This window comes from Homalodisca vitripennis, chromosome 1 (genome assembly GCF_021130785.1).
Source record: "Homalodisca vitripennis isolate AUS2020 chromosome 1, UT_GWSS_2.1, whole genome shotgun sequence".
NCBI lineage: Eukaryota > Metazoa > Arthropoda > Insecta > Hemiptera > Cicadellidae > Homalodisca > Homalodisca vitripennis.
Genome location: NC_060207.1, coordinates 66,171,373 through 66,196,827, shown reverse-complemented (window position 1 = coordinate 66,196,827; position 25,455 = coordinate 66,171,373). Strand labels below are relative to the sequence as shown.

Sequence of the window (25,455 nt, the reverse complement as noted above, 5' to 3'; positions counted from 1 at the left end):
TAAGATTTTTAAAAGCGTTTAAACACGATGATTGAAAAAAAAAATTAAATAAAGTTTTATGAGTATTATTAAAGAAATATATATAAAATAGTTATAACTTATAACTATTTGTAGAAAAGTTATATAAAATTTTTTTTAACTAGGTAGTAACATTAAAAAAAATATATTAATTTTAAAACATCTTATTTTAAGGTCGATAGTATTTATACTATCTGATCACACAAAAATTAATACACATTTCAAAGCAATATTTAGATAAATAGGGTAGTTCAATTGGAAGCCAAATCACTTATTTTAAAAACATAACCGATATATGAGACATTAAAGAGAATTAAAAGTGATCTTGAAAGCTCTGACAAAGGTTTTGTTACACACAGTTAATTAAATGCCATATCTGAAGTATTGACAAGTATTTTACCTCTTGGAAGGTAAATGGATGATGACATAAGTAAATGAGGGTAAATATGACTAAAAGCGTCAGTGTTGGTTGACATATGAGCTAGAGTCAAACACTTAGTTTGAGAGGAATTGGAGAGCTTTACAAAAGTCAACACACCCAAGATAGAAAGCATGGATTTTATTCAGAATTTTACTAAAACCATAATAAAAATAGAGCAGATGGCTGCCTTTCTATTCCAGTGCTGTTATATATTGTATACAACCATACTGAGACAAAAATGTACGGTTGTATATAATATATAAAAACAAATATAGGTTATTGTACAACACCCTAAATTATTAATATATATATATATATATATATATATATATATATATATATATATATATATATATATATATGGTTGTTGCAAATTATAATGATAAATATATGAGACAAAGTATATTTGGAATAATGAAGAGTCTAAATTACGGGCGGAGGATCAATTGGCATCAATACAAATTATTGTTCCCACATCTTGGAGTCAAATAATTAATGCTGTTACTAATAAATAAATTATAGAAATTTAGTATGAACAGTTGAATTATTTAACTGAGTTGAAATTCAATTAATCACACAGCCTTTAGAGCAATATATAAACCAATTTTATAAACTTAACTTCTCCATATTTTGCACGAAGAGGCAATTATTAATATTCGAGGTTGAACTGTCGTTAGGAAGGTATTCATAGATAGCTGATTACGCCACACCACGTATTGCGAAACAGTCTTCGATCTTCGATGAGGTTTTATTCCTGAGATGTCCTGCGGGCAGATAGGCAGACATACAATATTGTAGATAACAGATAGACATACAGTTATAGATAACAGAAAGTGACACAAATATTACGCTCAGCCAAATTCCATGGTTGCCGTAAAACAAAATCTTTTCTATGCAGACATGATATGTCATGCAACATTTACATTCTATGGATGACATCTTTCTTAAAATATCTTGCCACATATTTTCACATTTTGACGTGACAACGTCTTAAATTAGGTTGCGGCTCGGAGTCACTCATGAAAAAGTGTAACGCCCGGTAACGTTACGATGCCCGTCCAGTGGGTCCGCCGCACGGGATCCGCACGGGATAAAGCAGATAACTATGTTTATTCGTGAAAATGTGGAGTGCTTAGATTCGTCATTTACAACAACTACAACAATAAAGGTAAATAATTGTACACTGATATTTCATTATCGTAAACTATGATTGATTGATTAATTGTTAGATTGACACAAAAGTTGAGAAACTGAGTTTATAGGTTATGTCATACTATTGACAAATGTTGATAGTGTTAAGTAAATTATTAGTTTAAATCACTCTGCAATCAATCGTAATTCAGTCGATTGAGAAGAAACAGCGCGTATTGCTAATCAAACATTTAAAATAACAAAATATTCTACCGAGAAAAAGACGTTGTCACGTAAAATCTTCGCCCGTAAAACCGACTTTACAGGCAACCATAATTTTTTTTTTATTCATTAAATAATGTTTAATAGTAGGTAGTGATCAAATAATAAAAGTTATGGTGAGCTATAGAGAATATTACCTATACAACAAAAGTTCGCTGAAACCAAATATTATGACCAAACTTATGATATTTAACTTTGCAATCTATTATATTTCGTTTCAATGTTAATTTTGAAGTACTTCCCTAGCAGAATATTACACATTGGAATTTGGCATGTACAACGGCTCGGCAGTACATATACTAAAATTGGAACGATACAGAGAAGATTAGCATGGTTACAAGGTTCGTAATACTGTTTAAACAAAAACAATTTTAAATAGTAAAACTTTCTAATAGAATATTTTAATTGGGTATGTAATACAGATACATATGTGATTGTAAAAATGAAAAAAATATAAAGCTACACATAGATTTTTGTAATGTTTCACTTTTTCAATAGATTGACATTCACGGCCAATTTTCGGCGCGTATTTCATGATAATAATACAGTAACGGGAACGCCAATTCAAACCCCACCAAAATAAGAATTAAACTAGTTATATATGAGCTGCGACTTAATGAGTTAACCAGATAACTGGATTCATTTTTTCAGTATCCTGTCACTGGCGAGTGTAATTTCCTTAAAGCAGCCATCAAGTGGTTAGAGAGAGAAGTTCATCAGAACCTTTAATACATCCAAAGGGCATTTCAAGACAACTTTCAAGGGCCTGGGTTTATTTTGGACCTTTTTACCACATCTAAAGCATGTGAGAGCAGGGCTTGGTTCACCAGGTAGGCTATCCAGAAGCTTATTTACCAGATTAGAGTCGTGGAATTGCTTTACATTCAGATCAGTACCCTTTCCCTTTGATTTAATAAGATTATAAACCATCATATAGATGCTCTGCACGAACGATTATTTAATTCTCAGACCAAATTTTTGTATTCACGGCAACGCTGTTTTCCATCTTTGTCTTATTTATTTCAACGCGATTCTCCATGTCAGTGATTTGATTTTTGAATGAAGACACCTTGGAGTTTAGTTCATCAACTTTCTGTGGAAAATGGCCAAGTTTGTCAATTTTGGCAGTTAAATCACATATCTTGTCTGTAAGAGTTTTTAGTCGAGAATGTATTGTAACTTGGATATCTTGGTTAACAAAGTCACCACCTATGCAAAACCATTTAATATCACCGGAAAGGCGATCATGTAACTTTAGAGATCTTCACACAGTCTGTGCGAAACCACCTTTTAATCAGATCCACATTGGGCTCCATGTTGCAAATCTTTAACCTCTTTGAAGCATGCACACTATATGGTTAAGGCACACTCGGATTTATGTCATTCGGGATGTATTATAATCTTGTGCCGTTAAATTTTAAGTAAATATTTCTATAGAGTATTTCGGATATGTAAAAACAATTTGAGATAGAAACAAATCTGATAAAATTGGCGGTAGCAATTTCAATATTTGTGTAAGTATTTCGGGAAAATGATAAATCAAATGATTTTTGGAAGTTTGGCGACTCGCTGTTTATAATGCTTTGTTAGTATATCATTGTAATATATAAATTTAATGATTTTTACAAGCGTTCATTCACCGCAAAAAGTTGATATTTATAGTTCAATCTTAATCACAGTTCATAACCTCAAAATGATCACAATGATATTACAGTAGTATGCACATTTATAATATACTTTAATCACTTGATAATATTTAAATATAATAGTTATTCTGTAACTTGCCAGTTCCAACACTATCAAATTCAAATACACAAATTTAAAATTAATTAATTCAACAACTTTCTTCAACTTATGTTTAAACAGGTGCAATCTTTAAAGGCAAATAAAATATAAATTTTAATATTTGATTTAATTATCGTGATTTTGAAATCCCGGCTTACGAGATGCATATAATAGACTGTACAATGGTATTAACTTTAATTTGACTGTATGTTTCCTACACATTGGCACAATAGTAAGGACATGATTTGTAATTTCCTTAACCCTTCCTTTCGACATCGAGCGCTCACTACATTTTTCGTTGCGAAATATATTTAAACAAAATTTAAATTCTCAATACTTTATTTAAGATCACTTCCATGAAAACAGAAAAGTAACAAATTGATCATTTCATTAGTATTATAGAAGTTTAAAGTAGGAAATTTAGAAAATATTGTAATCAGACACCAACACTGCTGAACATAAAAAAATGTGAAAGATTTACAGTATGTAGACTTGAGTTATAGCTACCGGGAGTGACGTGATTTTCTTGGTTAGTTACTTCAGAAAATTATATTTTTCAGTAAACATAATTTAATGAAATTTAAATGACTCGATTTTTAAATATTTATTAGAAAACTAAAAAATGTATAAATAATAAAACATGTTATTTCCTCAAGACATCTTATATATATAACGTTTATACACTTATCTTCAACAGGTTTATTTTTATAACTGATAATAAAGTAGCCTAAAATTATGCTTCAAATTCTCACCGGTCCTCATAGAAAATTTGAAAGAAGTTTTTTACGCTTTTCTGTCTTCAGAAATGGTGTTTTAAAGGAATGTAACTAAAATGCTATTAATAAATTTTAAACTTATTCCAACCCGAAACAGATTACACAATCTTAACGATGGTATGACATTACTACAAGCATTTTCTTTCTTACATTGCCTATAATTAATAATTAATATATTCAACATGTACTCGTATAATTCAAACATTAAGAAAGGTATGTTATAATTAGATTCTTAACACTCTAAAACTTTTATTACGAGTACTTAGTTATTCAATTAGTATATTCTAGTTGTGCAATTGATAACCAAGGACAAACACAGGTGGTAATCTTGCCGGGATTCAGCTACTAATGCAGCACAGCACTCCCGATGCAGTTGACAGCACAGTTTGCTTATCATTGCTGGTGCTATTTCTCTTCTTTATAATAATTTATACTTCTTTAAAGTGTGAACATATTTAAAACATGTAGTAAAATCCCTGGTTAGTATTTATTTATAATATTCTGTTACGAAAAATATTTACTTTTACTTAAGTGTAATACAATGATTACCTAATAGGTCAGCCCCTTCATCCGTAAACAATGGATTATTTACTAGTGTGTGCGAATATCATAGTTATTCTCTTAATTGTGAAATTTCATTAAACGCATAGACAACTTGTCCTGCTGAAAATGAGGACGACGACCTAAACCAAACTGGTTGACAATCGGTGCCAACTAGTAATAAGATACATTTGCCTTCAGGTATTGAATCGAATGTTAAAAAACTCTTGTGCGAGGTCTGATATAAGACCTGCCATCAACTTAACCCGTGAGAGGTCCCTTTGTTAGATGGCACCTAACAAACATAGTTGGTCTGATGAAATTATTTTATTAAATCAATAATCTTTCCATTCCCTTAAAATCCGGTGATGACATAGAACAAAACACACCTAATTTAGTAATTTAGTTGCTATTTTTTACTTCTTCCGTACAGTCTTTTACTCCTTAGAATAAACTTAGAAATAAACTCCTAGATTGAAAACTAAAACTACTAATATACTTAATTATCTTCACAGGCAAAACAAATTGTACATAACACATTGCCAAGAATCGTCACTTGCTAGAATCTGGCAGAAATAAAGTGATAATATACAATTTTCAATAAAGCTTCAAGGCAATTAAAAAGCATGTTAAAGGATAAACCAAAGATAGTTTCAGTAATTCACGGCTAACCTTTCTCCTACTGAAATGACTGACTACTCGTTGTGGAAAGCGACCAAAAGGATGAAAGAGCCTAATTCCTCCTATTCCTAATCCTGACGGTACTAGGGCGAAAAGTGAAATAGAAAAAGCAGATTTGTCTGCCTAACATTTCTTTAACATTTTCAAACCTAACCCTGTAGACAATATATATGATAAAAGCTCTACAATAAATTGAATTACTAGAATTGGAAAACCAGCTTGTAATGCCGATAAGCTCTTTCACACCTTCGGAAGAGAAGGAAACAATGAGAGAGCTGAATACTAAATAATATCCGGGTTATGACCTCATGACGGGAACGTTGTTACGAGAGCTCCTTAGAAAAGGAATTGTTTACCTAACTATATCGTTTTATGCTATTCTAAGACTTGAGTATTACCCAGCAGGGATCACTTCTGGCTGGTTTATACATTCCAGTTGAACCCACCACTGGGCACAGCAAAAACCGATGTGTCACTTCAATCTGGGCAACCTTATGGATGTCACTAACCGCAAATGTCGAGATTATGGGTTCATGGGCAATTCGATAGGTCTAGTCACCTATGGGATATGACTGATGGAGTTGGTGGGGTTTGTTCCCTAACCTCAGAGGTTCTTGCTAACCTCAACAAGGGTGTGCCACCCCCTGCCTACTTTTACTGGAGAGGCTGGTTCAGATCTGGCCTCCCCTTCTTCCGGGGGGGGGGGGAGGGACATGACTTTGAGACGTAGTGCCCTAATTCTTCCTCATATATCTCGATATGAGGCGGCCCCTACTCCCTAACCTTGCCCATCCTGAATATCCTGCCACTCCGGAAGCAGCGCAAAGGTTATTACAGGACTAAGTGCAATTTATAATCTTCTTGTCCTAAGGGAACAAAAAAAGACTTGAGTATATTCCATCTCAATGTAAGGTAGTCGAAATAGTTGTTATCCCGAAACCTTGCAAATCATCTCATCAGGTTTCCTCATACAGGTCGAAAAACCTTCTATCAATTCCTTTAAAGCCTTTTGAAACATTGTTTTTGGAACGGTTGCAACCATTGATTATTGAGCTAAATGTCATTCCGAGTCATCAATTTGGTCTCATATGCCATTATATAATTGAAGAAGTACATAGTGGTCAATGAAATCAAGCAAGCTATTAAAAAAGGTAAATCCTGTTCTTCAGCATTTCTTGGCGTAAGCCTGGCATTCGACAAGGTCTGGCATGATAGCACTGTGTTCAAGATAAAATGACTTCTACCTCATACTTTCTACAATGTCTTTAAATATTTTATATTTGAAATATACTTCAGAATTAAATTTCGAAAATATTATTCAGGTCTTTCAAAGATTGAATTTAGAGTTCCGCAGGACAGTGTACTGGGCCCTCTTTTGCACACACTCTTCACATCAAATATGCCAATGAATAAAGTTACATTAATTGCAAATTTTGCAGATGATACTGAAGTTTTAGCTTATCATCAAAGTCCATTTTTCTCTTCATTTATCCTGGAAGATGTTTTGAATTCAATTTCTGGTTGATTGGCTCAAACTCTGGAGAATAAATGTAAATGAACATAAATCTGTACAAGATACATTTGCTATTAATGTGGAAAATCGTTTACATGTTTTCCTTAACAGTATTCAACTAACTCCAGGAAATGATGTGAAATATTTGAAAATCCACCTCAAAAGGCTATCCACACACCCACATTTGGAACAAAAGGCTGCTTCTAAATACAAAGTGTTTCAAGATATGTGGGATCTTGGGAAGAAAATTGCATCTCTCTCCTGAAAATAAATTGTTACCGTACAAAGTTATTTTGAAATCTATCTCGATATATGGGATTCAACTTTGGGCCACCGCATCTTTGTCAAATCTAAAAATAATTTAACGTTTCCAATCCAAAGTGCCGTTCTTTACAAATGCAGTGACTCACAGACACACTAAAATTTTATATGTAGAAGAGAAGATCTCAAAGTTTAGTTTATGCTACATAACTAAGCTTGAAGGACATTAAAATCATCTTTGAATATAATGGACAGTAGTGATCATGTGTATAGGACTAACAGGAACAACTTCCTTGATTTAAGTAATCGCCTTTAAGTTATTAATGGTTAAGGTCTTTGGACGCTAGCAAACCATTGTTTTTATAATGTATCATATTTACATAGTGTTCATATTTAATCGAATGGATTGTAAATAATAAGTAAAAGTTATAGACAAGAGATTCAACTGTCCTCTTGAAATTTATTCCTCTGTGCACACAAGGAAGAAAATTACAATTGGAATTTCTATAGTTTGAATTGTATTCCTCTATCCATAAAAAGAAGATTTTAAAATAGTGTAACAACAGTTTAAACTGTCCGCTCATATAGCCTATTTTATTAGCCTCCATAACTTTAGAAAATACTAATAGGTATGCATGAACTACAAATTGAAGATGCGTAACTTCCAAGTATTGCAAAGTGTCAACTTTTCTCTTATTTAAAAATCTAGATATACTTTTATCAGGCGATGTATCAGGTAATCAAGTGAAATTTCCTTTTCCGAAACAAGAATGGGTTTGTCATTGAACTAGACTTACAGAAGAAACCGCGCAATTGTTTCATTTGACGAGTTCATGAAATATTAATGATTATGTATGATTATTACGTGTCATACATAATATGACACGTAATAATCATACAATATAATTCATACAATACAAACTTTTACAAGCGTGATATGTATGTGCAAGTGTACATATTTTCAGTTTTCCCTGTTATCTAAACCTTAAGGTTATATTAAAGGTTACTTATGTATCAGGCAAACAAGTGAATTTTCCGTCCTAAAATGTTGGACGATTCATGAAATTCGTTGTAGAGTTGGACCACCAAAAATTCGTCACCGACTGAATTTTACATGAAGTTGTTATTATTCGTTACTCCATGAAGGAAAAATTCAATAACATATGTTTATATTTTTGTATGTTGTCCCCTGAAACCAAAATGAGACAGAAAATATTCTAGGAAAATTGAATTGTTGAGTATGATATTTTATCAATAATGTGATTTTAATAAATATTACCTCTTTCATTCTTCATTCTAATTGAAAAATGACAGATAAACTTTCAACATATAAAACACCGATTTCTATATATTGCCGAATAAAACCTCAAATTGAAGACAGTCTGCAAGAAATTCAAGTAAGATATGATATCTGTAGTTCCAGTGCTGTACTATTAAATGAAATTAGTATTATAATGAAATATTTAAAAATAACAAATTAATTTAAACAAATTAATAATAATTAATTAATATAAAAACTATTAATATTTCCATATACGCTCATGATATTAGAACTAAATTCGTAGTACGTGGTGAATGTGCTTTTATTTTACTGTTAGCCTAATGTGCTATTTCGTATATTGCATTTGAATTGTAGCTTTTTATGTGTATGTACAATGGTTAAATGCTAAATGATTTTATAACGAATGCCAAACTCCACAGACCTTTGTAGGTTTTCCAGGTTATGTCTTTCCATGTAGAGAAAACACCCTTTTGAATATAAATTATTACAAATAAGTTACGAATGTTCTGTCAGTTATTTTGTGCTTTGGTATTATCCGGAGGACACTATTTTGGAAGGGTTTTCTAACCACATTATTAGAAAGAACAGACTGTATTTGATTTTGGTACTGTGAAAAGTACACGTTATTATGACGATCGGTTCTTGTTTTCAGCTTCTCAAAAGGAAGCAATGTCGGTAAGGAGGCCTCTCTGTCGCTATCTATTGTGTTATTAGGCTATATAAGTATGTAAATATGTACGTACATATTATAAATATGAAAAGTTAATGAACGCTCGGATATTTTTCCAGAAGTGCGGGGTGGCGTCGAAGGCGACACCCAAGTCCGCACTGATGGCCAGGAGTATTTCCAATCGGTACTTTCCTGACAGATCACGTGCCAGAGCGTCCACTCTGTACTTCTGGAGAAAAAAGAAAAATATCCGTCGGGATAGTACCTAAATTCAAGCTCAGATCATCGTAAAGGTTATCTTTAACTTTGGTAATTCTAGTAATATATTTTATTTATGATAACCTCAACTAAACCTACATAATAACCAATAGTAGGTAGGGGCAGAGTGCCCTCCTTCTCGTCGTCATCGCTTCCTTTTGTGGGAGGCAGAACACAAAACCGATCGCCATAATGAAATTCAATTTTCACAGTAAGTCAAGGAAAGTGTATTATTTGTAATAATTTAGATTCTTAGGTCCCATGTAAGAAAACATTTTCCAAAAATCGTGGTCTCCTGATAATACCAAAGTACTGTTATTTTATGGTAAATCATTTTGGTAATAGAACTAAGCGTGATCAGTTTATCACCGAAGATTTATTTTAATACGACTAAAGTGTTAAAATTGTACGAATATAACGAGAATACTATTCTTTCACTACGATTTAAAAATTAAGAAATATGGTTTAACATTTCAATTTTGCTTTCTAAACAAGTAGAGAGCTCTGTTAAAACATGTTCAGTTAGTTTCATATGGACAATCCTATTAAATGGAAGGCTTGTCTTTTAACATGCTCAGAATGTGGCATATCTCATCCTTAGCTGAAAGTCATTATCTGAGCCTGATTAGATAGATAACTTATTGCAGTCATACCAGTTATAGGTATTCATATATTTCAAACGACATTTGCCAACTTACAATTTAATAATAATGAATATGCTAATTCAAGAAAGCTGTATAATAGAACAAACTAATATAACCACGTTAAAACGATTTACACTAATAAAAGAACAAATAAAATGTTACCATCGGACACAGTATGTTAGTGGCTATTAATCGATGCTATGAACAAGTAGTCAGTACTGGCCCCTCAGACACACTGTATTAGATAGAAGTAAATGTGGACCACTACCATTCCAGCTAGCCAACTGCTGTATAAGAGTTGACCATATTGGGCGTACCATTGGAGTTTCCTAACCAAAGCTTTGGGCAGAAAAGTAAAATATTATAAAGATCACAAAGTACGACAGATGTGAACTGCCTACTTTGAAAGAACTCAAGATTACATACTTTATTTATTTTATTAATACATCTTTTTCCTACATATAATATCTTCAATGTGTATATACGTATTTCATTCAAATATAACGATTTATTAACAATATATCACTCTTTGTTGTGTATGATCATTATGATGTATAATTTGTGCAGGATATAATAAAAATACCTACAGGACATTTCTTTTAGCCTAAATCTGTATACATAAAACAAAGACAGGTTAGCTACACAATTTATAAACTAAATCTAGAATGGCTGTACCGATTATAAAAATCTCTGATTTGTTAGATCTATTTCCGCTTCGAATAGCAGAAATATATCAAAAGCTCACGGATAAAACAGGTAAGTAAATAGAAAAAGATACAGTTTTTATAATCGGTGGTCCAATAAAACCTGACACTTTTAAACAGTTGTTTCTCCGCTGTTATTACGTTTAGAGTCTTGGTTGTTGCAACAGTTACACATACCTGATGCTGTTCGTCACGTAGCTGTTCCTTGTAGAAATACTATTAAAAAGTGGGTGAACAATTTCAGAAATTGTGTTTCTGCATAGAAGTGAAACCACCCGGTAGGATATGTACGTACTCCAGACAATGTTAAAAATATGCGTAAATCTCTTCTGAAAAGTCCAAATCGATCAACCCGGAAGCAATCTGTCGCATTATCAGTTTCAAAGACAAGTTTACAACGGAATTTACATCGTAATTTGAATTTTCATCCCTAAAAATTAGTAGTTACACTAAAAATCAATTCTGCTGACCCTGAATTGCGTGTTGAAAATATTTTGCAGCATTAATAATATCTGATGGAGCTCATTTTAAAATTTGTGTAATGTAGCCTAAATACACAAAATTGTCGTTACTCGTCAAGTTACTGGACCTCTGCATATTGAAAAAGTCACTGTATGGTATGGTGTTGCACCTTTTGGTGTTATTGGGCCTTATTAAAAAAAATAAAACAAAAACTTGCTGTGAAAGAGTTACTGTAAATAAAGAACGGTACAGTGAAATGATTCAGAACGTCTTAGTTCCACAATTGCTATAGCTGGGAATAGAATGAACTCATTATGATGGAGGCAAGATGGAGCGACTGCGTACACGGCTACCTTATTCACGTTTTGCGACATCGCATGGCCTGCCCGGTTTCCGGATCTCACTGCTTGCAATACGTGGTTGTGGGGTACTTAAGGTAAAACTACTAAGTTTACTCAAAGTAAAATTTTGGTTACGAAGCCTCACACAATTACCGATTTACATAACTGCATAATAAATTAGGGTCACTGCAATACCAATTTCCATGGTACGCTGATTAATGGCAAATGTTAAGAAAAGATTACAAACATGTATGCATGTTGGTTGGGAACGTTTACGTAATTTTATATTCCACAAATGAAAATGGCATAACTGCGCACATACTTTAACTAAGTTAATACATTTTAAATATTATTTCGTGTAACGTTGTTTCATTTCGAAAACTGTCAGGTTATTTTGGACCACAAAGTATAATAATATAGATTGAAAGATCCTGTGAAATGTAATTACTGTAACTGTTCTGTGTAGGCTAAACACCGTGTTATGACAGCACAACCACATGGTTAATTCGTTTTCAATTCGTTCAGCCTACAGTTATAATTATGGAGGCATAGATAAGAATAAAGACCAGAACAAATTACAATGACCACGTACATACACTTTTTTGAAATTTTCTTGGTCGTGGCAATAAGACAAACTTAAAATTGGTGTCGGAAATATAATTCACTCAAACCAGAAGTGATGATCATACACGCGCGCAGCTTACTAAATCGCGTGCGAAGCCGCGCGTAATTGCTAGTTACAAATAATCAAAGTGTAATGCTGCAACATAAACAGTATATTATAATGATGCAAAGTAAAGCACAACACGATCATCGTTAATATTATCTTCAAAGTACAACAGAATTGCTGGATTAGGTTGTATTTGGCCAACACATAATAAAATTGTACTACAACGTAGAATCTTTTACGAGCCCGAGACTCGATTGTATTGGCACAATCACAATAAAAACGAAGATAGGTAATGAACAATCACTGTTTATTGTAGAGGAACTATTTAAAACGTTAACAGCAATAACCCAGTAGCCGAGAGCACACTTGCATTATATAAGCTCACAACCTGCCTTTTCATTAAATGGATGGAGAGACTAACTAAGAAAGAAATCGATAGCCGTAGTTCTATTTTTAGTGAGGACCGAAGTGAGAGGTTATCGAAAGAGTTCAAAATGTCAAACGATGGCCATCATAATTTATTATTGGCATTAACGTAAATAAATGCTGAATCAGCTTCAGATAGCCAGCAGATACAGACTATTGGGCAGAAAGTGGCGATTTTCAGTTTCTTCAGGTTTCTGACGCTGATGTAATATTTACATTTTTAACCTATTCGGTACCTTCTTATTTCGACCTCCACCAATAACTAGTGCAAACGACGATAGATTTTTCTTACAAGAAATTTCTCTACAGATTTCATTAAAAACAGGTCGTATGCATGTACAATGAAAATTGCCTCACGGTTCCTGGATTTGAATTGCTCAATGCAACCCGAATCCAAACAGTTTTACAACAATGTATATATTGTTTACGAGAGATTAATAGCAGAAATTCGCGGCCTACTACTACGGTAGTAGCGCAGTGGGTGAATCTGCAGTTTGGAATGTTAAGACCAGTAGCGTAGCCAAAAATTTCGTTCGGGGGGGGGGTCTGAAACCGGGAGATCCTGGGGATGTTTTGTGTGTTATTTGCTAATGAATTCACTGGTAAAAGGTAAATACCAAAAATATGGGCTTTAGTAACTACGCCTTATAGAAATTGGAAAGATGAAATAGGCAAATTCAACTCTCACAGCAACTCTAGTACCACAAATTTTCTTGTATAGCTACAGAAACTTTACGAAGTTCGATTCTGGCCGAGTATAAGGCATCAAAGTGATGTTGGATTCACTGGATAAGAAAGAAAAAGAACAAAACAGAGCTTCACTCAAGCGTATAATTGACACAACTATATTCAGTGGAAAAAATGAAATACCCCTTCGGGGACATTGGGCCACTGACGGCCGAAACCCCTTTGGAAAAGGGAAGTAGGAACTTCTTATCAGTAGAGCATTTCAAGTGTATTTTCCGACCGAAAGTGATTTTTTATATTTTTTTCAATAATTATATACACGTCTACAGTTTAATGAAACTAAAATCAACGTCGTGACTTAATTCTAAGCAGCCATTTTACGTCCCCAAGAAGAATTTTAACGAAGTGGTCGCTAATTTAAACTGTCCAAGTCTAGGATGGCCTCTGGGCGCTCCTCCAGGTCTGTGGGCAGTAGCCTATCTGAGCAGTTGAGCTCAATGACTTGCCTGTCAACCAATTTGCTCCTGCAGCAGTCTAGCAGCTGGTCGGTGTGCCACTGAGGGCCACTGCTTCATTGAAGAGCCGGGTGAGGGCGGTCAACTGCGCAGCTATCTCGGCCAAAACAGCTTGAAGGCTGCGCTGAGCGGGGGCGGCTGCTTCTGCTGCTGCATCAGCTGCTGGCGCCTCCGTTTGTTGCGGCGGAGTGGCTGGTGTAGGTGGCCACTCTAGTTTCTGCCTGGGAGTCGCCCTGGGCCTCTGTGTGACCGGAAGGTTCCGGGGTTTCCTCCGACGGGTTTCCTTCTTCTTCTGCGGCATATCGTCCTAAGCTTCACTCTCCGATACGGAGTCCACTGGTGACTCGTCCCGCGCTGGTCGCTTGGGCGGCTGGGCCGTTGGTCGCCTCGCCGCTAGTTTGGTTGGCCGGTACTTGCGGCCTAACTGTACAGCTGCCGCTCTGGCCTCCTTGTAGGCTGGACACCCACGATAGTTGGCGTTGTGATCGCCGCCACAGTTGCAGCAGTGACCCTTCTCCGTCGAGACTTTGGGGCAGTTCATCTTCAGATGATTTTCCCCGCAGCGGACGCATTTTCTCGGCCTCCCGCAGTTGCCAGAGCCCTGGCCAAAACCTTGGCACTGGTACCACTGTGGCGGGCCGACCGGCTTCTTGTAGACAGTGACTGAGACCCTGACATGGAGCAGGCTTGTCACGTTGTAGATTTGGCTAGCCCGCTTGGTGTCAGGGTTCTCTCGCTGGTCCCTGGTCAGCGTGATCACCCACCTCCTGGTAGGTCCCCTGGCTGTCCGAAGTCGTGCAACCTCGTTGACGGCGAAGACCTCGTCAGTTAAGACATCGAAGAGCTCCACATCATGGGTTTCGGGCATTCCGCTGGTCACAACCTTAAGCGATCTTTCACGCCCAAGGTTGTGAGTGTAGAAATGCAGCTTTTTGGAACATAAGTACCGCTGAACTACCCTGAAGTACTCCACGGTGGTCACTTTCAAGCGATAGTGAGCACAGCGGAATGTTGTCGTCTGGCCGTCCCGCGCCAACTCCTCCAACTTCTTGGCGTGGGTAGGCCAGTCCGGAACACTGTCCAGGAACAGTAAGGGTATCCTGGGCGTAGAAACCGAAGCGGTAGGTTGGTCAGATGTCACAGTAGCAGAGGTGACGTTGTGGCCTTTAAAAAGGCCCTTTGCTGGAGCAGCGATCTTCTTAGGCGCCGAGCTGGCAGGTGGAGAGCTAGGCCTCTTAGCTTTCTGCCCGGCGTTTCCAAAGGCACGCTGTCCCATCTTCTTGAAGATGTCACTCATGTTGTTCCAGGAGTTGTTGACACAACGAGCGCTGGAGGTCGAATGTTCGCCGTATTACAATTTTTAGGTTACTTTGCGATGACACGTGACCGCGCTCTATAGCAATACCGTGATTACACTACACTGTCCGAAAGGCCGAGTCCAAAAGTATCGTTTGTTACTTTATGATATAAACGAAAGGACAATTATATTTTTAACAACGGTCACTTTAATCAATTAAATCAATCAATTTAATGTTTATAGACAAGAGTAAATGATAACTCCTTTTTTCTCCTGCTCCATGCTTTATTTTTTAATATGTCTTAAAATTTCGGGGGGGTTCCGGACCCCCTGGACCCCCCCCTTCGCTACGCCACTGGTTAAGACAATTATATATCCAATTATAATGCGCGGAGAGTAAACCAGGAACTCGTCAGCACATTAAATAGTTTTCTTTTCTATAATAAATTGCTCAGTTCTTACACCCATAGGCTAGTGAAACTCGAGTCGCTTCATTATTTTATAAACATTTAAAAATATACAACATACAAAAGTTGAAATTCGCAATATCTATTGATAGTCATTTTGTTCTAGGCACTGTTGTTATAAGATATTCAATAATACAATTTCATTTTGTATTTGTTTGTTGTTAGGTGAAATTTCTTTACAAAAAACCCAAATATATTGTTTATTATAAAATTACAAATACAAGAATCTGTCCTAATCCCCTGCACTTCTCGTATGGTAACGAGTAAGACGTTTTCTACTTTTCTGTTTTCAGAGAAGTTATTTTGAAAGACTATCACTTTCTTGACATTATATAGTTTGTGTGATGCACTACTGTTATTACACTGTAAGGATGATGTATCTAAATGGATACATTGCTATGTAAAGACTTAACCAGTAATTGTGCTAGCTTATTTTTTTACTTTCTGCCGATGGCATAGTTTTAGTAGCAAGTACGCCAACGTATATGCAAATCATGATTAAAATTTAGAAAGATATTGTGAAGACTTGAATAAGTGTGTCAATCTCAGTAAGTCCAAAATTATGGTGTTCTGAGAGGGAGATAAACTGGAAAAATGAAAAGTGGTTGTATAAGGACGAACACATTGAAATAGTACATAAGTACAAATATTTGGGCATATTACTATCAGTATCATCGTCATGGGGCAGGCATTTGAAAGAGAAAGCTAAAGTTGCAAAATTCGCCAAAACAACACACGGAAAAATTACTTAGTGCCAAAAAAGTTCCACTAAATACAAAAAGTTTGCTTTTCGTCAATAATTAAACAATTATGTGCTATGGGTTTCACTTTAGTGGTAATTGTAATTAATTGTTTATTGAGGGATATGACTGATATTAATTCTTTTTTGACAAATTTGAAGTTTTCAGTTTATATTTTGATTAGATTTTTTTAGGATATTAAGTTATGCGTTTCCTAAGTATATTTTTTGTTTTGACACGAAAAATATTAAGTTGTTAAAGTAAATTTCTATTTATTTACTAAGCTATTCTGTTTTTGCAGTGTAATTAGTATTTGGGGACAAAATGTGTAAGTGTGCGTTTTATACATACTTTATGTATGAAAAAGTTATTTAAAATAATGCGTCACAAATGCGTCAGTGTGTGCAGATCTCGGGTGCCTTATCCTCAAAAGCTAAGATCACCCATGGAGGTCCGCAGGGATCTATCCTTGGGCCAGTTCTTTTTCTGCTTTACGTAAACGATCTGAACCCATCGATCCAGAATGTTCCCAGGGATCCCCCCATGACCAGGAACCCAACAAACGGTCACATTGTTGATTCTGGCAAGGGAGGAAACGGCTTGATAGCAATCCTAAACTAGTTTGGATTTGATCACACAAGAGTCCAGCGCCATCAGCGCTGCCTGACTCTCCGTGAAAATATTAATCGTCTTGCTCCTATATCGCAGACGAAGATTCTCACGAGCATATTCCATAATAGCTGCGACCTTCGTCTGAAAAACTGTCAGATATGGACCCATAGGGACCACCAGCTCTCTACATGGTCACACTCTCAGAACTGTTAAATAAGCGGGAGCTAACACAGATCTACTATTTGGCAGAAGTGACGCCTTTCAGTTCTATAGTTTTTGACGGTAATATAAATATTAATTTTATTGACCTTTTTTAAAATAAAGATTTGTTTGATTTTTTAAATTAAAAATGGAGTGAGTTAAAAATTGGCACTGTTATTTTTTTAAAAATACAACCGTATTTTACTTCTCTTGAGTATTTAGCGCGAGTGTTTGATCTATAATAGTCATCTACATAGAACCCTTGCCATAAATTCCAAGCATCAAATGTTCATCTCCTTCTTATGAATAAACTTGTATGGCGTGCAAGGTACGAAACAACACCAAAATGTTGAGGGCCATACGAGTACATATGTTATGATAGAACAATTTCTTAAATTAGATCAACATCTGAATTTATGTCTTTGTCAACAATTAGCTTAAATTTATTTGGATGGACTGTTGCAATTTTCTGGATAGTTTTATTTTAGGTATCCTTTATACACTCAGAATTATGGTGAAAGTATAAAAAAAAAAAAAAAAAAAAAAAAAAAAAAAAAAAAAAAAAAAAAAAAAAAACAGAAACCCTAAACAATTAAATTAAGAATTTCTTATAGACTCAAGTTATCTATCTGGTTTGTGTTTATAAATTTGTGTGTTTAAAAACTTTAGAAACTTCGGTTTCGAAGGAATATTCACATTAATTAATTATGTATAAAAAACGATGCATTGCCCGAAAACGACGCTTGAATTTAATTTTGAGTCGTTATAAAGATGTAAAACATACTTACTTAGTACTTACGTAATAATTGTATTTGTATTTCTCAACTTTCGTATTAAGTTACAAAAAATTTGTGTTAAACATCGACAAACATCTTGTTAAGTGTCTTGATGAAAGTATAGGTTGCTATATAATAAAACATACATATTCCAGTGTTTGAAATATGACGTCGAAACTACACATAGGCTACTGAAAAGCTGCTTGTGCATTAAATAGAACACCGGAACACGACACTCAAAATCCACTCCGTGTTGTCCCAATATAAGGAATACTATCTCGGTAAGTTACGAGAACCAATGCAGACACTTGAATGTCGTCTGAAAACCGTTGACCAAACAACCCCGTCGATACTGGGCGAGATCCTCTGTACAGAAGTGTGTCCTTTTAAACGGACAAATATCTTTAGTTAAAGCTTTAAGGTACTAACTTTCAAAAAGGTTTAATTTGTTATATGTAATTTACTATTAGAAATATTTAACGTACTGTCACTTCACATTTCCTATTATATCGGATACGTGTTCATAGATTTAACAAGTATTATTTAACATTCACATTATTAGTACTCGATATTATTTAATTTTTTTATTATATTAATGGTTTGTTTCAGGATTATGAAATTAACAGAGGATCTGTAAAGGACATTTTGGTCGTCGCTAGTCAACAAAATACTGCTATAGCTGTTACTCACAAACCTGAATCTTATTACTTTCAGTAAGTTTGTATTGGTTTATCATCTTAACAATTCTCATTTCTAACAACAGTTAGATGTAAACACTGATCAATATAATTAATTTTACTCATATAATAATAATTATTATTTAACTTCAAATTTACGCCACGTATTATACACGGTAGTCCCGCTGCGGCTGTTGACGTTACCATGTCACCATCTCCGAGCACATGGCCCAGTATGGTAAAGCCCCGTCTTAGCCTGTACAGATATATTCTTTAGCGAAACCTAACTGATAATTATAACTTACAGTATTATTAGCATGCAGTACATTAAGTTAAATACCTTTTTACTAAATACTTGTCTTCTAAATAGAAGAAGGAAATCTAACAGACATGTATCAGTTAGTTTTTACGTTTGGCCTTTTCTGGCAATGACTTCGTTACTGCTGGTATGATATTTTTGTTGCTTTGGATATAATGTTTTCGATGTATGGATTCCGTGTTAGCCTTTTATTCAGAACTACTCCTATATACTTGACTACATCGGAATGTTTTATTCTAGTACCTTCCAGAATAGATTGTGCAAGCTGGAATTTTCTTTTTCTGGTGAAGGTTATCACACTGGTTTTTGATAGGTTAATTCGTAGACCTTCCCCATGACACCAGTTGCTTATAAGTTTAGGGCTTCATGAGTGAGGCGTTCCAACATGCCTTTATTTCTTCCCCTGACAATAAGCACTAGGACATCAGCATAACATTGTAGATTTATTCCCCCTTTCTTCTTCGAGAGATCGTCAACCAACATCGCCCACAAAAGGAAGGACAGTACCCGTCCTTGGGGGCAACCTTTCCGAGCCGTTATTGTGGCCAATTCACCTCCGAACTTTGCACTTACTTTTCAACTTTTTAAGAGGAATACAATCAACTTGACAGCGTCTATTGGAACTTCAAACCTGTTCAGTGCTGCCTCCATGGATCTAAATTCTATTTGATCGAAAGCATCTTCAATGTCTAATAAAGACACTAACCAGGGTTCCATTTTCTTCTAAGATGTCTTCTACCACCTCCATTTTATTCTGATAACATTTTGGATTTTCAGTAAGTATAACATCTTTCACTTGAGGTTGGGTTATCGAAAAAAAAAAACAATTTTACCACAGGCTCAGATGAGCATCTAACTGGTGATGACAATTCATTCAACCATACTGTAGATTATAGATTGCTGAAATTTACATTAATAATATTACGAGCTCATAGCTACCTTGAATTGGTATTCTAAGAGAATCCGTAAACCTGCAGAGGTGGAAGTGACATCTTCTGTGTATTTTCACTTGTCTCTCATCATACAACATTTAAGATAGCATCATCTAAAAAACTTATGTTCTAGTCTCCACAGATTAAAATATTGTTATTTTCTTTTAGTATAGAATGAATTAGTTTTTATATTTGTACTAAGAATTTCACCTCACTGTTTTTAGACATGTTTGGTAGATACATACTAAGATATATTATGAGATTTTTATTACGATTAGACTTTTAATTATTTCAAGTCTGATTGAGGTAACAGAACACTCAACATGATTTAAATTGTAAACCTATTACCCCTAGTCAAAGCATTCACACTCTGTATTGTATAGTTTTCTAGGTAGCTTATTAGGAAGTAAACTAAAATTTTGAATTCATTTAGATGTTACTGTCTTATATTCTTCAAGTTGCTAGTTGGGTTCACTAATCTTCTACATTTATTTTCAGAAATGTTGCAGATAATTTAGAATGAAGATAGAAATTTTGGAATGGAAGCTTCCAGATTAGCCAATTTCATTTACAACTAACCAATCTCATACAATAACTTCATCAGATGTGTCAGTTACTGAAAAATGTCACATGATAACCATTATATTATACTATGTTTGTTTATTAATTGTTAATTATTGCCAGCTAGGTTCCTCTAATGCTCTATGTCAAAATTGTATAATTTTGATTTTATAATAAGAATTTTCTTAGATAAAAAATAAAAATAATCAATTTCTAACGTGCAAAAACTCTTATTTTGAAAGCTCAGGATGAATCCGTCTGCTAGTTTTCAAAATCCATTTTACAAAATTATTTTATTTTAGATTATAAAATTTTTGTTTGTTTATACAGTTTGTGGAACAAAATTGGTGATTTCATTTACAACGGAGTAGCTCAGAACATGACCAGTTTCACTTACATTTTGGAGCCAAACAGAAGCAATAAAATTATCAACCGAATGATTGTTGCTAAAGGCTGTTTAATAATCTATGGAAATGTAATGCAAATAGGAAATGATGAACATTTTGATTGTTATTACTAGCCATGTCTTTTTATTTACAGTTTCTCAAGAGTGTTTGATCAAGACTCCAGCCAAGAACTGATCTATAATTCTGTGGCAAAACCAGTTGTACACAGGTATAGTTCTTGTGTGTTCCTCCCTGTGTGTATGGTGTTTAATTTCTCTGCCAAAATAGAATGGAGAAGAAATTACAGTACTGTGGTGGTAAAAAATGCAATTTTGGTTTTCATGCAAATATTTATATTGTGATCCCTAAGTCACAAACAGTGCAAATGATTGGGTTAATTTTTTTTCAATTTAGCATGGAGGAATATTTGAATACAATTTTATACAGCATGAAAGCTTTTATTTTCAATTTTTAAACCAAAAGATTTTGTACTTAATAGGTACGGTACTCTTAACTGTTTACATACTACTAATTATCAATCGTTAGTTAGCAAAATTCCACCTTAAAAAATCATCAAAAATTGGTATAAAAGAAGTAATTTTAATTGTTGGAAAATTTAAATAAAATGGTGGAACCCCCATACGGATTGTTTGCTTTTATGAACTTTGGCATATAATTAATATACCAGTTACTAAATGTATTCATTTAAAACATTTTTTAAGTTTTAGATCTTTGAATATTACTAAATAAGGTAGATATAATATAATACATAAGGTAAATATTACTAAGTAAGGTCTAAAGAATGTAGTATGGGTTTAAAAGTTTCTAATGATATTCATTTAATTTTTGTGTAATATGCGATAATAAGATGCTTTTTAATATGTCTGGAAATAAAATTGAGTTATGGGAAAATAACATCTCAATATACAACTTCTATAACTATTTGGTAGGGTGAAAAGAACCTAATGCAATGGTTACTATATATAATAGAAGAAAATTTCATGTCTTTCATGGACAATATTTACCTCAGTAACAACATTAAAAATATTTGTAGTGATCCAATTTTGTTTTCTGTTAAATTTGTATAACATTATTCAGCAAAATCGACTTTGTCACTTAGTTTCTGTAAACTCGTTGTTTACAATGAACACACTTTGTTCGCATTATTGTTCTGTTTCAGTACTCTAAAAGGCTACAATGGAACTATTTTTGCATATGGACAGGTAAGTAACAACTGATATACTGCTTATGAGTTCTTATATTTTTCTGATTTTACATACAGTATGTTTTACAGCTATTATTTTTATAGAAACTTGTAAAATCTGACCCTGATCCTTAATCCTTTACAAGATTTTCCATCTAATTAGAAAATAACTCTTTTCAATTCAATAATTATATATTAATAAAATATACATTGAATGGCATCACAAACATTTAACTTTTTGTTTTTACTAATGTACAAATAAAATTCCAACTTATTCTAATAAATGTTTCTACAATTGTTATGGATATTGTAGAAAAGCTTGCACATCCAATGCTGGATTTACAAACAGCATAGCGTAAGTTACTGTTTCCAAAATATATAATCTGTAGATTGTCTGGATACCAGGATCTACAAAATATTTTTTACTGAATCTTCAATTCGTAAATTTTTTATTACACCTTTTATGGTGTAATAGTATTCTATTTAAATCCCTCTCTGAAGTATCTTCATGTAGACTAATTCCATAGGCTAAATGTAAATGAATCATTTAATAATAAATTGATATTAAAGTTTTTAAATGAAAGATTTTGTGTTCTGAATTGTCTTGTAGTATACATAACCCTAAAGAAATTTTAATTAACTATATTATTTATAAGTTTACCACAATTTAAATAGTTAAAACCTCTAAAATTGGTAAATTCATTCGTCTTGGTTTTAATTTGTCTTTTAAAAGTATGAGTAGATGTAATTTATTCATAATTTTATATCTAGAAGGGGATATTAAATTTTATTTATTCAGATTGATATCAAATATTTGTTGAATAGAAATTATTTAACTGTACAACTTAAAGTGTTTTGCTTTGAACTAAACACATATAAAATCTTTGAATGTTTTAATGTCAAGAAACATGAAATAACTTATAAGGTAGAAGGTGTTAAAATAGTTCTTTAATTCATTCTATTACATCATCAAAGTAAGTAATATTTTAATAATGATGCTATTTTTCCAATACTTTCAAGTAAATAATAATTATAAAAAATTAAAAACACATATTTATCTGTTGGTGAGATTGCATTTAGTATTTTCAACAAATGCAAAGTGAACATATAATAATAATTATAATTTATATTAAAAATTGATTTTTTGTTTATTTGTAATTCATATTATGAGTGTCTATTTTGTATTACATTTTTATAATATAAAAAAAAATTGTACACCAGACACCCGATCAACTTAATAAAGGCGATCTAAACTGTCTGCCTACAGGGATTTTTAGTTTTTATTAATTATTGGCTAAAGTTTAATGTAGATTTAAAAATAACATATGTAACTAAAAACTGATAAATAAACAGAAAAAAGTTATGATAATCATTTTTCTAATTTAATCGTAATATTTCTTTTTTGACTGAATTCATTATTTATACAAGTAAATATATATACACACACAAGTTTGTGTGCATGTTTGTACCTAAAGGCAGACACAAAATTATGAACTTGTAAATAAATTTTTATATATGTTTATTATCTGGATCAGGCTGATTAGATTGTCTAATCTGGGAGGTTCCATTCCAAAATTTCTATCTCAATTCTAAGTATGTGCAACATTTCTCAAATTAAATTTAGTTAACTCAATGAACCACTTGAAGAATACAAGACAGCAAAGATCTATGTGTCACTTAGTCTACATCTGGGATCCTGGACAAATACATAAATGTCCAGGACCAGCATATCACTAACCGCAAATTTTGAGATATTAGAATAACAGGGCTGATTGTTAGATCTTATTTATTGTGGAGCATGGCTAATAGGTGGGGCTTCCTTAATATTAAATTTTTTGCAAGTCTAGCCTTGAAGTACCTTCCCCTGTCAGCTTCGACTGGAAGTGGCTAAAATAGATCTAGCTTTACCTTCTTCCAAGATAGCTATTCCTCCTTATGACTGATGTAACATGGGATCTTGCCAGAAGGCGGCTTCTACCTCATTCTGAATATCTTGTCACTCTGGAAACAGCACAAAGATCCTTTTAGAACTAAGTACAATGAGGGTGTCCCTTAGCTTCTTGTCCTAAGTGAACATAACATATTAATTTAAAGATTCATAAACAGTTATGTAGAAAAAGGTGTATTTTACCATATCTTATTGCAATATATATGTGTAGCAAAGCAAACACTTCGTGTTTATTTAAGTATAAATAAAGATCTTGCAACTTGGTTTCAATCCGTTTGCTTTAGACAGGAAGTGGAAAAACTTTCACTATCTCCGGAGATAAGGACAACCAAGGTATCGTCCCTCGGGCACTACAGGACATTTTCACTCACATCAGCACTGTGAGTATTAGTTTAAGATTTGTTCTTGTACATTGAGAGTTTTTGTGTGATAAACAAATAAATGTTACAAAGTTGAGTTTAAAGAACTTTCTCTATCTGAATGTTTTTCATTCTGCAAATATGGTGAAATATCTAAAAACCAGAATTTGAAATATCAAAAATACATCAATCTTCATTAAATACGTTAATATTTAAGTTTCGTGTAACATGTATGATTCAGATACATTACACTTTTATTATCAATGTGTCTTAACGGACGGATAAATTATGAGCGAATACTGAGAATGCCATAATTTGAAAAATTGAGTAACCTGCATCTGAATCCAATTGTTGATAAGTGAAGAAGCACTCTGTCTGAAACTCTTTATGCTAGTTGTAGAAAAAGTACTAACAATGAATAATTATTAGTCAGAAGTATGACTTTGTTTTATAAAACATATTAATCGACACACTTAACCCCTACATGGTTTCGGACGTAATATAACGTTCAAAGTGATGCAATAAAATGTGTGCTAATGACATAATATTACGCATCTATATATTGTATATGTTTTATTCCGTTGTCTGCTGTAATATTGCACAAGAAGTATGTCTATGATAATCACACGCCATGCAAGTAATTATGGCGTTTTATACCAGATGTCAGCATTTCCTTGGTCCTCTGTCATGAGTGTTTGTACCTTGGTGAGTTCGCTGTAGTCGCACAGGCCAGACTGCTACCACTCGTTGTTGTGTATGTCACCCGTCCTGGAACATTTTATGGTTTTGTTTCTAGTGTTTATTGTAACATGGAAATATCACGGGAAAAACAAAGTTTCTATCTAAATTTTGATACAAACTTCAAGACTTATAAAACACATCTCAGTTGTTTTTTGACTGAAATAGGCT

The 25,455-nt window shown here is 33.7% G+C and overlaps 1 protein-coding gene, 1 long non-coding RNA gene and 1 pseudogene across 8 annotated transcripts in view; 2 read left to right on the top strand and 1 right to left on the bottom strand.

Moving 5' to 3' along the window:
• Positions 1–811: 811 nt before the first annotated feature.
• On the bottom strand, positions 812–25,318 carry LOC124363662. The gene is made up of 3 exons (XR_006922551.1): positions 25,204–25,318; positions 24,148–24,240; positions 812–1,203 (listed from the first exon to the last, which is right to left on the bottom strand). It is a non-coding gene; the product is annotated as an uncharacterized LOC124363662 (long non-coding RNA).
• On the top strand, positions 2,127–2,226 carry LOC124353268 (annotated as a pseudogene).
• The window catches only part of LOC124363634 (kinesin-like protein KIF6), a 41,959-nt gene continuing 25,100 nt past the window's right edge, over positions 8,597–25,455 (top strand). For 6 of the 7 annotated variants that reach the window (XR_006922549.1, XR_006922547.1, XR_006922550.1 and 3 more), the window contains exons 1-5: positions 11,743–11,864; positions 18,770–18,873; positions 21,190–21,264; positions 22,216–22,258; positions 24,472–24,567. Coding sequence is in view for 3 of the 7 variants with exons in the window: in XM_046818896.1 (XP_046674852.1) it covers positions 11,757–11,864; positions 18,770–18,873; positions 21,190–21,264; positions 22,216–22,258; positions 24,472–24,567 (426 nt within the window). In the remaining 4 variants the exon portion in view is untranslated. Of the gene's footprint in view, positions 8,806–11,742; positions 11,865–18,769; positions 18,874–21,189; positions 21,265–22,215; positions 22,259–24,471; positions 24,568–25,455 lie in introns of those variants that run through there. The other variant, XM_046818902.1, reaches the window with a different exon arrangement.